Source organism: Monodon monoceros, unplaced genomic scaffold (assembly GCF_005190385.1).
Source record: "Monodon monoceros isolate NGI ecotype Baffin Bay Population unplaced genomic scaffold, NGI_Narwhal_1 Super_Scaffold_16, whole genome shotgun sequence".
Lineage (NCBI taxonomy): Eukaryota > Metazoa > Chordata > Mammalia > Artiodactyla > Monodontidae > Monodon > Monodon monoceros.
The window spans coordinates 30,227,949-30,242,868 of record NW_021703772.1 but is presented as its reverse complement, the minus strand read 5'-3'; the positions used below and the strand labels follow the sequence as shown (position 1 = coordinate 30,242,868).

Genomic DNA, 14,920 nt, shown 5'->3' with positions numbered 1-14,920 from the left:
TGGCCAGCAATTTGAGGGAGCTGGTGGGGAAGAAATGTTCCACGTCAGCAGTTGTGACAGGAGTATTCCCTGGGAGCCAGACAAGGAGCCCAGACGCAGGACAGTGAGGATTGCCAGACCACACACCGAAGCTGAAAATGTGCATCTGTACTGATAAAATGGCACAGCAGGTGTGCCGTCCCGTGAACCTAGCCAAGGATGTCTTTGAGGTGTCTTCCCCAACCCGAGCCAGTTTGGTTCTGTTTGAAATGAACTCAGGCCTCAGGGTGGGGAAGGCAGCCCGCTCTGCCTCTTGCTGAGACTAATATATATGCTCAGAGATGCTGGGTCCCCAGGGACTCACCCCCTGCTTTTGGAAAAAGGTTTTTTAAAAATTTTATTTATTTATTTATTTTTGGCTGTGTTGGGTCTTCGTTGCTGCGCACGGGCTTTCTCTACTTGCCGGGAGCGGGGCTAGTCTTCGTTGCGGTGCGCAGGCTTCTCATTGCGGTGGCTTCTCTTGTTGCGGAGCACGGGCTCTAGGTGCACGGGCTTCAGTAGTTGTGGCACATGGGCTCAGTAGTTGTGGCTCACAGGCCCTAGAGCGCAGGCTCAGTAGTTGTGGCTCACGGGCTTAGTTGCTCCACAGCATGTGGGATCTTCCCGGACCAGGGCTCGAACCTGTGTCCTCTGCACTGGCAGGCGGATTCTTAACCACTGCGCCACCAGGGAAGCCCCTGGAGAAAGGTTTTTATTGCCTTATCTAATGTGGTGCTGACTCCTTTTAAAAAACACGTTGTTAACTAGATAGACACTGCTGTTGTGAACTTCGCAGAGTCGTCTCAGCGAGGCAGGTGGCCCACGGTTGGGGAGTCTTTGTCACTAAACGTTAAAGAGAAGAGCAAATGACCCAGGAGAGAACTGAACGTGGGGAAGAGGCAGGAAAATAAACAAATCTCTCTGAAACAGCCCCCATGTGCCTGACTCGGTGCCTAGCACCTTCCTTACGTTTTTTCATTCCATCTCCATCCCAATCCCCTGAAGTGGATATTTTTATCCTCATCTTACAGATGAAGAAATTGACGCTCAAAGGGGTTAAGTAACATGCAGAGACACAGAGCTAAGAAGAAAAGACTAAGATTCAGAGAGATCATAATGGAAATAAAAATGGTGCTACGGCACAAAGAAAAAAATATTTGAGACATTTGATAGAATGACGCTACTGCTCTTATGTGAGCAAGAGATAAGGCCTTAAAGTCTAGCCATCCACTGAGGTGCTCGTTCTGTGTGGCTTTCAGAAAGCAATGCAACTTCCTATATCTATGTTTGCCAGTCTCTACAAGCAAACGTAAGTGCCCTTTGATGAATACAAAACACCTGAATGTCTAGAAGTGGATGGAGGCACCTGAGCTGGAGGGAGAAAATAGTCCTTTTCATCTCCTAAAACTGGTCTTTTCTCATATGTGCCCCTTTGTGCCACCCGTACCTAGGTATGACTTCATTGAGATTCGGGACGGGGACAGCGAATCCGCAGACCTCCTGGGAAAACACTGTGGGAACATCGCCCCACCCACCATTATCTCTTCGGGCTCGGTCCTCTACATCAAGTTCACCTCCGACTACGCCCGGCAGGGGGCAGGCTTCTCCCTCCGCTATGAGATCTTCAAGACAGGTCAGTGTGGTCATGGGTGGAGAGAAGATGGGACTCTGCCCTCTGTGCCTGACCACGGGGTGCTGTGTGCGGGAACTACGTAATAGTTATGTGCTCATAGATGGAGCCCAGTGGGTTGACACAGGTGGTAAGGGTTCTAATTTTATCCAGCCTAAGCAAGTTGATGGAGGGAAGAGAGGTTCAAGGTGAACCTGGAGACAGCCTGAGGTGAAAAGCCAGTTTAAGTTACCAGCCAATTTAAGAGGGCGAGCTGCCAGGTTAGTGCTTGGGTGCAGCATGTTGGGCAGGTAAACATTGTTTGTGGCAACGAAACAATAGGAGAACCTGTTACATAGAAAAACACTTTTGGAAAGAATTTGATTTTTGTGTGTCTTTTTAAAAAAATCACAGTAATCTTCATGGTAAAAACAAAACTTGGTTAAACGTCCTCCTGATTACTTCATGATTTAACACAGCCTTTCTTTGGAATTACATGGGACGGAAGGACATCATCTTTTCAGTGTTAGGAGTCTCTAAAAATCTTACTATGATCCACCACCACCACTACCACCAACAAAGTCACGCAGTTGCTTTTACACCCAAATATGGCCCCTAGGAATTCCCGTTGCTGTTCCACTGCATCACGTCTACCCATTGAACCCACACTTCCTAAATGCCGATTAAGCCAACACCCTGATAAAGATAGCAGAAAGAGAGGAGAAGCACATTGCCTTTCTTTTAAGTTGACCACTTGCTTTCCATTAGGTCCCCCTTAGATTACTTTAGATCCTGAGAATATGGGCCAATGCTTAATATCCATAACTGGGTAGAGACAACTTTGATTCACAAGTCGCTGGTTCAGCATCTCCATGGAAGCACTCCAAGCAGCGTGCCCTTCCCTCCCATGTGTGAGCTCATTATCTTGAGGCTAAGTGAAGTTTATCCTCCAGTTCTCCCTTCACCCCTGCCCATCCCCCCACCTCAGGGGCTCTCACCCCATCTACGACTGTGTTTCCCTCGCCAGCAGCCCAAGTTTTACAACTCATGGACAGAGTCTGCTGAAAGGGGAGGCTGTCAGCCTTGTCATCGAGGGGCCCAAGTCCGGCGCCTGTTGAGTTCAGTGTGAGGGGAACTATTCATATATATTTTCTTTTTCGCCAAACAATTCTTGAAAGGAAGTGGTAGCTGCTGAAAGCACTTTTTATATCCACTCTGTCTAAATATTTGCCAGATTTGTCTGCCTGAGAACAAGATCGTAGAATCCAGTGAAAGGTTGGAGCCAGAGTGGGAGCCGGGAGCGTCCCAGGGCACGAGTCCCAGGAAAGACCGTCTGCCACGGGTCGTCATGCAGCTGACTACATGAGGTCACAGGGACTGACAGTCTGTGTGTCCAGTGGCTCGGGCTGGTGTGAGGCTCCCAAATCGCCTCATCCACATTCCCCTGAGTCCTGTGTGAGATTCAGATTAGTCAGTGCCACTGGCACTGATGGACCCCTCATTATGCCATCCTCTGCTGGGGACTAGTGGGGAGAGAGAAGAGAGGAAGGAAGGAAACGGGGTGTTTGCCCTCTTCTGGTTGGGGAGACAGTGTGTAAACCCACAGCACAGAGCAGATGCACAGTCTATGTTATTGGATGAATGTGTAAATTGACAGGTAAATTGCAAGGTAAACTATTGTTATAATATGAGGCAGAGTGAATAACTGTGAAGGTATGATTAACATGCTATGGATGTGAAAATGAGGGAGCTACTGAGTGGCTTGCCGGTAGGTTACCTGGGAAATCTATTAGGTAGCTAGGTCCCCAGTGCTAAAGCTGCCATTCAGCTCCACTGTGCTGACCATGAAAGGAAAACAGCTCCAAGCAAGGGCATCCAGGGAGCTAGCCACCGGAAGTCAGAACAAGGGTGCGGAGGACCATTCCAGCTCATCTCTGTTTCATGTTTCCCAACTTAGTATTTCACAAAGGATGGTGCCACATCCTCCAGAAATCGACACAAAAACGTGAATGTTAGCTCTATCCATCATGCAAATGTAAAGAGTCGATCTTAAAAGACAAAACACACAGAGGGTATCGTAACTCAGCATTGCTCTTTTGAGGACAGGCTGACGTAGGATTTTGAATGAGGCAGCATGCCTAGAAACAAAGGAGCCGGCCAAGGAAGGTGGCTTGGGCATGGAGAAGTGGGGCAGTCTACTTTAAGGCCTGGGATTGCCTACAGAAGGAAGAAAAAGATTACTGCAGCAGCGGGAGGTAACAGGCCAACAACAGCCATTCTTCTGGGGAATGTAAGAAAGAGGTGAGAGCCCAGTGGCCTCGGCGCTGTTCACACATGCCATCATGCCCATTGGAAAGAACAGCTCTCAGCCTGAAAGTCAACCCTCATAAAGCACGTATATGTGCAGGGGGCGGGGTGTGCCAAGTTCAAAACTGAGAAGTTTAGGAAGACGAGCATTCTTCCAGGTGCCACGTCCCACACCCAGATCTCCACTGTTGGAGCCCTGAGAGAAAACACACAAAGTTATGTCATCCACAGAACATGAAAGAAGCGCATGAACATGCTGAAGAAACCTAAACAAACACAGTTGTGTTTGCTAGTCAGATTCATAAAGAGAGAGAAGGGGGAACTGTAAACAGATACACAACTGTACAGAGGACTCTGGAAGCCTTCGACAGCACATCGCCCAGGCGGGGCTCTGCTGCAGAGTTATACTGACAGAAATAAACTCACAATTCCGTACAGATGGGGGTGAGTGGCTGGAGAGGGAGGTTCGTGTCTGCCCTGAATGAAGTGGCTTATGAAAGAGTCTGTGTATGACCAGACGGTCCACATAGAAAAGGGTAAACCAAACAACTCACTGACTTAAGTGATCCCAAGTCACCAAATCATAAGCAGAACAGAGAAAGGAATTTTAAAATAATTTAAAAAGTAACATTGGAAACTGAATCACTGGAAAATGTGGGGGGGTTTGTGTGTTTGTTTCCTGTCTTCTGACCAAAGTTCAAGATCAAGTTTTCTTTCGCGGTGCCCAGTGACATTTTGGAAACTGAAATCTCGGGTTATTCACAGACAGAGAAAACCTGGGATGCCCCCTACTCCCACTTCCTAAATTGAAGAACTGGATTTACCTTTGTGGTCAGCCTCAACTCATCTTTGGATAAATCCACCATGTTTTCAATAGCCTTATGTGTGCAGATTCTTCTTCTGCTTGCAGAGTTATCGTACAATTTACAGTGAAAAACCACGGAGTGGGCATTTTTCATACCAGAGTCCTTTGGTATGAAATCATTCACTGCAGCCAAAATCCCCCAGCTTCTATGGACAATTTTAGCGTTGCATGAACTTGAGTATTTATTGACTAAGCTATTTTTTTAACCTTTAATCCTTTTAACACATTGCAGAAAAGCCTCTTGGATTAGGTAGATAACTGCAAGACTCAACCCTTGTCCCAGGGATGGTCACCCTTTCCTGAGATCTCTTCTCCACATTTAATATTCAGCTGCCTGCTTTCTGACACTGACCATAGTCCAAACAGCAAGATGGTACAATTATAGATGGATGCACGATTGTAATGGACAGGCTTCATTTTTCTGCATGAAAAGGATAAAACTGTTTTTCTACTTCATTCAAAATAAGCCACAGGATACACCCGTGTATAGCCATATGTCAGAAGATAGATACACACTTTTTTTTTTCTTTTTGCCTTAAGGACGTCAGATTGAAAAAAATCTCTCCAGTCCATTACAGGACCACAGAACCCTGGAAACTGTGGGTACTTTAGAATCTCACATGCTCCAGGCCTCTCTTGGGCTTTCTAAGTGTCCTTTGTGGAAGCGCCTGTCCCCCATGGATGACAGGGACTAAAGAAAGATTCCACTATAAATTCCCCACTCCGGGGGGTGGGGGTGGGGGGTGATTCCCCTTGCCTTGGAAAGGAATGACAATAGGGCAAACGCTAGGAGGGAGTGTCAGGATGCCTTTTCTAGAAACAACTTGTGAATAGGGTTAATTTCCTCTGGCAAAGTGGCCGGGCAGCCATAAACCTTTTCAAAATCCCTCTCAGCCACCTGAAGACCTGCCAGCTGGCTTGGCTTTGCTAAACTGCTTCATCCTGGACCATGGAGGAGGCTTTCAGAAGCTGGGGTTCTGATAGTAAAAACAAACTGGGGGAGAGGTCATCTCATCTCCTGCCTCCAGGCCTGGCTGCCCACTGGGCCACCTGGCCTCAGAATGATGGAACGCAGAGCCTCTGGGATGCAGCATTAGAGAGCCTCCGAAGAAGAATCCTGAAAAGATTAGCTCTCGCCCCAGGTGTCCCGGGTTCCCACCCTGCCAAGGCTCAGTGCTGGCTGGAAGGGCGGAGGTGATGGAAGGGTGAGCAGGGATACTGGAACTTCCTGTCTGATGCTAAAAAAAAGTTTCCATCCCCTCCCCCACTTATTTGCATGGCACCTTTTCCAAGTCAGACATTTGCCGCTTTCCAGAAAGCCATCATCAATAAAGAGACTCGTCGAGGGGCTGCTGCAGGAGCCACGGATAAAGACATTGCTGCGGGCTAAGATCAGTGTATCGGCATCACGCAGTTATATTTCAGTGGGATCCCCAGAGGACACTTCCTGCCAGTAAACACCTAGTTTATCGAGTATTTCTGTGTTTTTTCTTCATGCTTAGAGTGCCTACTATTCCCCTCATAAATCCTGCTCCCTTTTTCAATTTTAAAATCAGAACGTAGTGAAATCAATGCTAATTGTGCAGCATTTACATTCATCGCGTTAACTTGCAAAACTTCTGGCTCCGTGCAGCTCCCTGGGCCCGTGGTCTGGGCTGCAGTGTCCTGGGACCGTCCCAGGCGACCCTGGCAAGTGGTGGCTGGGTTACAGCACACGAGGGCCCTTTTAATGTGACTCCACCTTGAGGCATTAGGGGAGACAGTGGCTGTAATCCTTTTACGAGCTCCCTCCCGCTGCGGTCCAAGCCTGCACCAGGATGCGAATGTGCGCAGCATTTAATAAGACGCCTCCGTGAGCCCCAAGAAAGCAGACACAAGAGCTTAGGAGAGAAAAAAGGCCGTCCCCACCACAAAAGAACCAGAAGCCTTCCAAATGTCAATGCACTGCCACATTTTTTCCAAACTTGCTGCTGGAGCAGCCTTTAACATCCCCAAACCCTGCTGTGATCCACCAGCTACAAACCTCAATTGTTAATTGTCTGACCACTACAGAGCCGCTAGTTTTAATATAGTCATGACATGAATGAGACCCGAGCTCCCCTTTGCCCCTCCCCTGAGGCACCTTGGATCTTGGAGGGAGATGGGGGCACCAAGTTGGCTCTGGTACAATGGGGGCCAGTGTTGAGGTCAGCAATAAATAAGGGGTAACATTGTTTTCCCTGCTGGCAATCAGCAAGCCTTCCTTGAGGATTGAAATAACTTACATTTCTGGAGCAAGCAGCTGAGTAATTGAGAAAGAAGACTCTGTTCGTCTTTTCAAGAGAATCCATCTCTCTCTTCTCTCCCTCCCTGTATCTCACACACACTTCTTTCTACACCACCCCCTCCCAAATCCTCCATTGCTGCTGTTACTCTAATATGTAGAGCAAGCCTGCTCTACTCCCTAATTTCTCTCCTTAAAGATGGTCTAGGCTTAATGGCTTGAAACGTTGATGTGAAAAGTATGTTGCTTCAAGGGCCACTCCAGTGGAAACAAAAACTTTGTGAGGAGGGAAATTTGGGCCCAAACATTTAAATAACCCATGTGACAGAGGCAACAGAGAAAGGCATCCTCTTCCACTCTCTTAATGCTATGGTTCTCATTTACATACAGGCTCCGAAGATTGTTCAAAGAACTTCACAAGCCCCAACGGGACCATCGAGTCCCCCGGGTTTCCCGAGAAGTACCCACACAACTTGGACTGCACCTTCACCATCCTGGCCAAACCCAAGATGGAGATCATCCTGCAGTTCCTGACCTTTGACCTGGAGCACGACCCTTTGCAGGTGGGAGAGGGAGACTGCAAATACGATTGGCTGGACATCTGGGATGGCATCCCCCATGGTGAGTGATGGCGCCATCACCAGGCACTTCTCAGTAGCTTCGCCTTTGCCTGCTAATTGCTTTAGGAGCGATAAAAAAAAAAAAAAGAGAGAGAGAACAAAGACTTTAAAGTTCTTCAGGGTTTATCTATGACCCATGATGACTTTCTCTTCTTATCCTTCACCAAGGATGACTTCAGATACATTGTAGAAAGACAGTTTTCTCTCTTGGAGATATTTCTTTGGAGAAGGATAGGAGGAGACTGAGTAGATACTTGGATGAGGATGAGAAAACCTATAGGTAATGTTCTTTTCTGCTCCAAGTCATCAGGCTTGCCGTAGAGAGTGACTCAGTGACCACCCTCTATGCCCAAATAGGACTCTAGAGCCAGATTGACTAAGTTTGAATCCTGGCTCTGATATTAGCAGCTCTGCAACCTTGGGCAAGTTCCTTAACCTCTCTGTGTCTTATCTGTATAAATAAGCTGCTATTATCATCACTATAATTACTGTAATTTTATTATCATTTATATAGTCATAGATGCATAAAAGGTGCATCCCCCAAGGCCAAGAGGAACCTGTACTTCTCAGGTGGAGACCAGCATAAGTCTTGGGTATATTTGGTATCAGCAAGGAAACCAATCTTTCACTTTTGTAGTCGTTCTAAGTATTTTGCACTGTAAGGAAGACTTGATGGCTAAGCAATTTCATTTCCTGAGAAAAGCATAAGATTTAGTCAGGAAACTTGGGTTGGAGTCCCAGCTCTGCTATTTCCTAGCTGTATGAACAAAGAAAAGTCATGTGCCCTCTCCAAACCCCAATTTCTTCTTCTGTAGAACAGGCATTATAATGATAGCTTTCCAGTCCATCTCCCAGGGCTGTGAAAACAGAATGAGGCCAGGTCAGTGAAAATACTTTTTAATGTGCAGGAAAAACATTAGCCATTGTTCTTAAAACAAATCTCTGGTTGCTCTTTTATGCCAAGGCATCCAAAGTGATGCTCCATTGAATGACTTGCAATTGTGGGAAGGGAGAATGTATGGCCAATGGGGTTTGGCATTTCCATTTCTGTGACCTCTCTTTGTCCTGCATGTCCAGTCGGACCCCTGATTGGCAAGTACTGTGGGACCAAAACACCTTCTGAACTCCGTTCGGCCACTGGGATCCTCTCTCTGACCTTTCACACGGACATGGCAGTGGCCAAGGATGGCTTCTCTGCACGTTACTACCTGGTTCACCAAGAGCCGCTAGAGAGTGAGTTGGCCGGTTGGGAACCTCTGTCCTGTCCTCCTATCAGGGCTGTGAGGGTGTGTGGGGAAGAGAGGCTCACCTGCAAGAGAAGGAGATGGGAATTCTCCAGAATTTGCAGTGACATCTGAGCTCAGGGGATGGGAGCTGTGTCCTCTTGCTAGGCAGAGATTAATGAAAATAGGATAAATGTCAATCTGGCTACTCATTTCTTTAAAGAAAAGGTATGGGGGCTTCCCTGGTGGCGCAGTGGTTGAGAGTCCGCCTGCTGATGCAGGGGACGCGGGTTCGTGCCCCGGTCCGGGAGGATCCCACGTGCCGCAGAGCGGCTGGGCCCGTGAGCCATGGCCTCTGGGCCTGCGCGTCTGGAGCCTGTGCTCCGCAATGGGAGAGGCCACAGCAGTGGCGGGCCCGCGTACCGAAAAAAAAAAAAAAAAGAAAAAGAAAAAGTATGTATACCAAGAATTAGTTATTCCCGTGGAATGTCGCAGGACCATCTCAAGGTTCAGAATGAAAGGGAGGTTAGTTAGGATATTTATATCGAGTCCCATCCTGTGCTAACATTTTTTGAGTCTGGGGCCATTTTCTTCCCTCTTCAAGCCTCAGTGACCATTGTCAAAAAACTGAGCAATTTTCAACCTCTCTCTATATACATATATTTTGACATTAAACGTCTCTGGCCCTGGCTAGAGTTTCTCTCACTAGGCTGGTACACTGCTTGGACTCTCAGTTCATTCTTCTAATAAACCCAGTTTTTTGAGCTTCTACTATGTGCAAACAGAGAAAGTATAACCCTGACCCCAGTGGTCATGGAACCTGCTGTCTTTGAACCCAGACCATCAGTCTCTTGCCCCGAGCTACATCTTTAAATCAGCTCCTCTTGGACATGTGCTTAAGATGTGCTGCCATTTTCACCAAGCAGCCCAAATGATAACTTGAAGGACTAAAGGAACACTTTCAGGACGATTGGAGCTGGGCAAATCCTGCTATGGCTGTAGACAGCTTACCACATGCATACCTGCAGCTTACCACATGCATACCTGCAGACACGGCAGCCTGGCCGACTGACGGGTTTTGTTCTGGGTTTTGCTTTTGTTTTTTTCCTCAAAGAGCTCATGAAGATTGAGTGACAAGAAAACAGTATTGTGAGTTGCACCAAGTTCTGCAAATGGCCAGTGTGGTCACAGAGCTACAGAGTAGGTTTGATACCTGAAAAAGATTGCTGGTCCTTATCTGACACATGCACACACAAATATTGACCAGTGTCCGTGGGATCCATAGGAAGGACAGCAATTAAACTGACAGCGCAAGCCCAGGGGAAGTGACTCCTGGGTCCATTTGCCCAGACAGGTGGTGCAGGGTAATACAGAGTGACACACTTTTGCTTACAGAGAGGTCTCCCAAAGACAGGTATTTATTGCTTTGTAACATCTGTCTTCTGTGCCAGAACTCATGAGACAGTTGAGTGAAACAAAGAAAGAAACAAAAGTGCCTCCTGGGTGTTTATTAATAAAGCAGGCTTCCCACGATGTATCAGCCCACCCAAGTCTATCACGCGTTTACCTGTATTTCAATAAGAGTGCATCTGGAAACTGTGAGCATCCGTAGCCTGTAGCACTAACAGTTCTTGTGCTTCAGATTGTATTTTTAATTTGTATGATGATTCTTATTTATCCACAGCCTGATTTCTTTTAGGTCAAATTTAGTTCCTTTCAGACCCAGAGGGGGTGTCAATCTCTGTGACTTGGCGTAGTTGTTTTTAAAATGTGAGTGTATCATTAGGTCTTTAAGATGAGGGAGTGCCTGCAAGGACTCATCCCTAGAAGGGAGCAGCGTTCTGGGGGTCCCAGGGGTTTAAGGTGGAGAGACCTAACTCTGCCCTTCACCATTTCCATCCCCCAGACTTTCAGTGCAATGTCCCTCTGGGAATGGAGTCTGGCCGGATTGCTAATGAACAGATCAGTGCCTCATCTACCTACTCTGATGGGAGGTGGACGCCTCACCAAAGCCGGCTCCATGGCGATGACAACGGCTGGACACCCAACTTGGATTCCAGCAAGGAGTATCTCCAGGTACTGACTCAGATACCAGAGGGTGTGCAGAGTGTGTGTGCATTGGTGGGCAAGGGGGCTGGCTCCTTCACTAGGGTGGACAAAGAAACACAACATACTTGAGAACTTCTTTCATCCATCCATCTATCCACCCATCCATCCATCCATCCATCCAAAGAAATCCATATTCCAGCCACGAATAGACTATACCAGGCACTGTGCTAAGTGCTGGGATAAAATAACAAGTCAGATGGACACTGCCTCTGCCCTTGTGAAGATTACCAGGCCTTGGAGAAGTTGCTTGGCTGGGAAGCTGTTTGCACTTTCACTATAGTTATCCAAGGAACTTCCATAAACAGTTACAGAGCATCCTCATTCTCAGCATAGGGAGGCATCAGAGACTTAGGGGGCATTTTTCCTAAGGGCAGGCGTGAGAAGCATGGCAGCTTCTCATGGTCTTTGCTGTTCGGAGGGAGCCCTCCCAGGAAGGTTTTGCCTATAGCTATCAGGAGAACACACGGGAAAATGTCACTGCCAGGAGTGAAACTCCAGTTGCTTGGATTCCCTGCAGCATCTTTTCAGACTATTGTTTGCTTTCCTTCTTTCAAGACTTGCAGCTCCTGTTGAGTAATCCTCCCTTGCACTACACACTGGTCCAGCTCTCATCCCCAGGGAAGAGCAAGCTGCTAGTTCCATGCTAGAGCAATGACTGCTTTCATGACACACGGCAGACAGCCTCGTGACCCACTGACAACCCTGTCCTAGCTCTGATGCGACACGGCGACCTCTACTCTGAGAAGGACATCGCAGAGCAGACAACAGGAAAGGGAGAATGACCACTTAGAAACTTCCAGGGAGTCCACAGAGGTTCTAACGCCCAACCCTAAGGCCATCTGTCACTATCTCTCCTCTGCTTCTCCAATAATGCTTCTCATCTTGCAAAGCTTCCAGAAAGTTCTCCTTTCTAGCCCGCATCCTGTTGATTGTAGTCCTCATTTTGGGTCTTAAACATATACTTTCTCTGATTGCTCTCCACCTGTTTATCATACACATACACAGCATTGTGTACTCCTTTAGAATGCTTAATGGTGCTGAGCACATACTAAGTAGCCAATAAATGCTTACTGAATCAAATTTTACCGGTGTGTGCTGGCTAAATTTTGATCACGCAGAGATTGCCACTAAGAAACACTGTGGTCAGCAAAGGAATAACATCCAGCAATTTCCAAATGTGCTTGGTGTGGTGGGAGGGGAAGTGCCTCAAAATGTTGGCCCTCCTCATCGGGCAAAAGGTCAGGACTCGGTGCATAAGCTTAATTGCTTGGGCAGACTCTGCATGCCCTCTGACCCCTTGGTGACCTGAGCCACTAAATACACAATGGAGTGAGGAACTGAGGGGAGGGGAAACAGCTCGGAGCTGAGACTTTGGCAACTAGGGCATCGAAAGTGAATTGGCTTGAATTGGACTGGATCAGAGCGGAGTGGATTGGATTGGATTTCGCCATTGTTCCTTTAAACCAGCATCCACGTTCACTATCCAAGGCAGGTCGTGGTTGAGTAAGAAGGGGTCATGGTTCTAGATGTTCAGTGATTCCTTTAAGATAAACATAATCCTGTCTGTTCAGATTTGCAAAAAGAAGAGAAAAGAAGAAAAAAAATCAAGTTCCAATTTCTAAAGGTGTCCAATGTAGTTCAAATAAGTTGAGTTCAACTGTCCAGGGGACGCAAACAGATACTGATCACCAATACCTGTGAGCGAGTCACAGACACGGGTTGTGAGCTAAGGATTACAAGTGTGTCCTTTGAAGAAAAAGCCAGATGCAGCCCTGTGTCAAGAGAGTCAAGGCCCCCTTCCTTCTCCGCCTGTCTTCCTCAGGTGGACCTACGTTTTCTAACCGTGCTCACGGCCATCGCGACGCAGGGAGCGATTTCCAGGGAAACCCAGAATGGCTACTATGTCAAATCCTACAAGCTGGAAGTGAGCACTAATGGTGAAGACTGGATGGTGTACCGGCACGGCAAGAACCACAAGGTAAACCCGTTTCCCCACCGCCTGGGCACGCCGGGGTGGGGCAGGAGGGCTGGCACAAGAAGGGCTGCAGAGCCACCCCACATGGCCAAGGAGGCCTTGTTCCCTAAGGCTCCAATAATTGATGGAGGCACCGGAGATGCTGGCCATGAAAATATTCTTTCTTATGCTAAAGTGATTGGAAAACACCTTTGTCTCTCCGACAGCCTGGCTGCTGTCACATTGCACAGCAGAGAGAGAAAGAGAGCTTGCAGGGTGCTCTCTGACTGCAAATGAAGGAGAAAATGTGTTCCCTGTCTGAGTCTCCCCATACAGGATTCATTGAGCATTTATGGCCTGAGTCCCTTCCACATGCTGGGTTAAGAATCACAAAACGTCCTGAAACTGCCGTTCGGGAGTTACCGAGGTCTGGGAGTAAAAGGGCACAGATCCTGAGAGGGAATCACGATGTCCCGAAGAAGAAAGAGGATAATAAGTAACGAGGAGAAATTCAGTGTGTCGGGGATGGGATCTGAACTGGCAGTTGTGTGGCAGCGAGGCATTGAGTTCGCTCGGCTGGTGCCTTCAGTGTCTGGGGCTCTCAGAGGTGTGTCCGCATGGGTGATGTGGGGCTTTTGTTGTACATGTGGATGAATGTCTGGCACTCCGCTTTCCTAAGACATGTGGCACTCTGGCGGTGATCAGGCCCGCAGCTGGCGCCCGCGAGGTGCGTACTGGGTGTGAGGTAGACTCAGCTTATGGGGGGCTCATTGGAAACGGCCGGTGGTCTCATGTGGGCAGGGCAAGAACTCCGTTCGTTGTGGGTTGGCTCTCGGGTCTCAAAGGAGAGCGCTCATCCTTCCCAGTGGAATCGGGAACTGAGGGAAAGGGTCTCTCCTCTTACTGCCACAGTCCCAGCAGCCCCCTGGTCGGTCAGGTGTGAATTATCAAAAGGCGACACAGGTGGTCCAACCTGGAGACGCCAAAGGTCTTTTCCAAACAGGGCCCCCTTGGCTCCTGTCACTGCCCCAAGGCAGCTTGCTCTTGCTGGTGTAACTGGAAACTTTGGACCCAGAAAATCCTAAACTATAACGTTGGCACTGTTTCACTTGGGAAATTTGAGTTTTTAAAGGAGTGGATTTTAAAAAATTAAGATCGCCATAGTAACATGGCACAATTCATCTGAAATCATGGCTTCTAGATATTACCAGGTGTCTCTCTCTCTCTCTCTCTCTTTCTCTCTCTCTCTCTCTCACACACACACTCTCTCTCTCACACACACACACACACACACACACACACACCATTTCACAGATAAAGTGAGAGACTTAGCAATTGAAAGACTTCCCCATCTTGACGAGTTGAGCCAGGGCTGGTTTCTCATTGCCTGCCTTTGTTTCAGGAAGAGTTACCAAATGTCACTTGGACATGGCAAGCCAGAGTCTGGCATGGGCTGCTGGGAGCACCCTGGACTGAGTCCTCATCCCAGCCTGCTCTGTTTCATACCCTTTCTCTCCAGCCTCCCTTTTCAGTAAGAAACTGGTAGAACCCAGAAGGTCAGCCAGGTGGGCGAGGGCCAGCAGCTGGGTCGGAGTGGGTACGGGGGAGGGGGAAGAGATTCCCCCAACCGTCTCCCTGTCTAGGCTCAATGACTAAGCACCACTGGCCAGAGGGATCCTGTAGCATAAGCCAATTTTAAAAGCGTGCAGATGGACCGGGATGCTATTTAAAACACCATTTGCAGGAAATCTGCTTTTGGAAATACCTTAGCACTGCACATTTGGATAGAATGCTGTCCTGCCTGGCTTTATCCCTGGTATTCGTTCTGCAGGGAAGATATCCCTGAGGATGGAATTTAGCTCTCTGGGCTCCTTTAGAACCATTCTTCTCCAATTCTTCATATCAGATACATCCTCCTCTCTCTCTCTCTCTCTTTTTTTTTTTTTTTAATA

At 47.9% G+C, this 14,920-nt stretch overlaps 1 protein-coding gene across 7 annotated transcripts in view; it reads left to right on the top strand.

Moving 5' to 3' along the window:
- Positions 1-14,920, top strand: part of NRP2 (neuropilin 2) — a 114,715-nt gene that overhangs the window by 32,918 nt on the left and 66,877 nt on the right. For 5 of the 7 annotated variants that reach the window (XM_029225005.1, XM_029225003.1, XM_029225006.1 and 2 more), the window contains exons 3-7: positions 1,470-1,651; positions 7,453-7,683; positions 8,760-8,915; positions 10,812-10,981; positions 12,837-12,992. In XM_029225005.1, the coding sequence (XP_029080838.1) occupies positions 1,470-1,651; positions 7,453-7,683; positions 8,760-8,915; positions 10,812-10,981; positions 12,837-12,992 (895 nt within the window). The remainder of the gene's footprint in view (positions 1-1,469; positions 1,652-7,452; positions 7,684-8,759; positions 8,916-10,811; positions 10,982-12,836; positions 12,993-14,920) is intronic. The other 2 variants (XM_029225007.1, XM_029225008.1) reach the window with 1 other exon arrangement.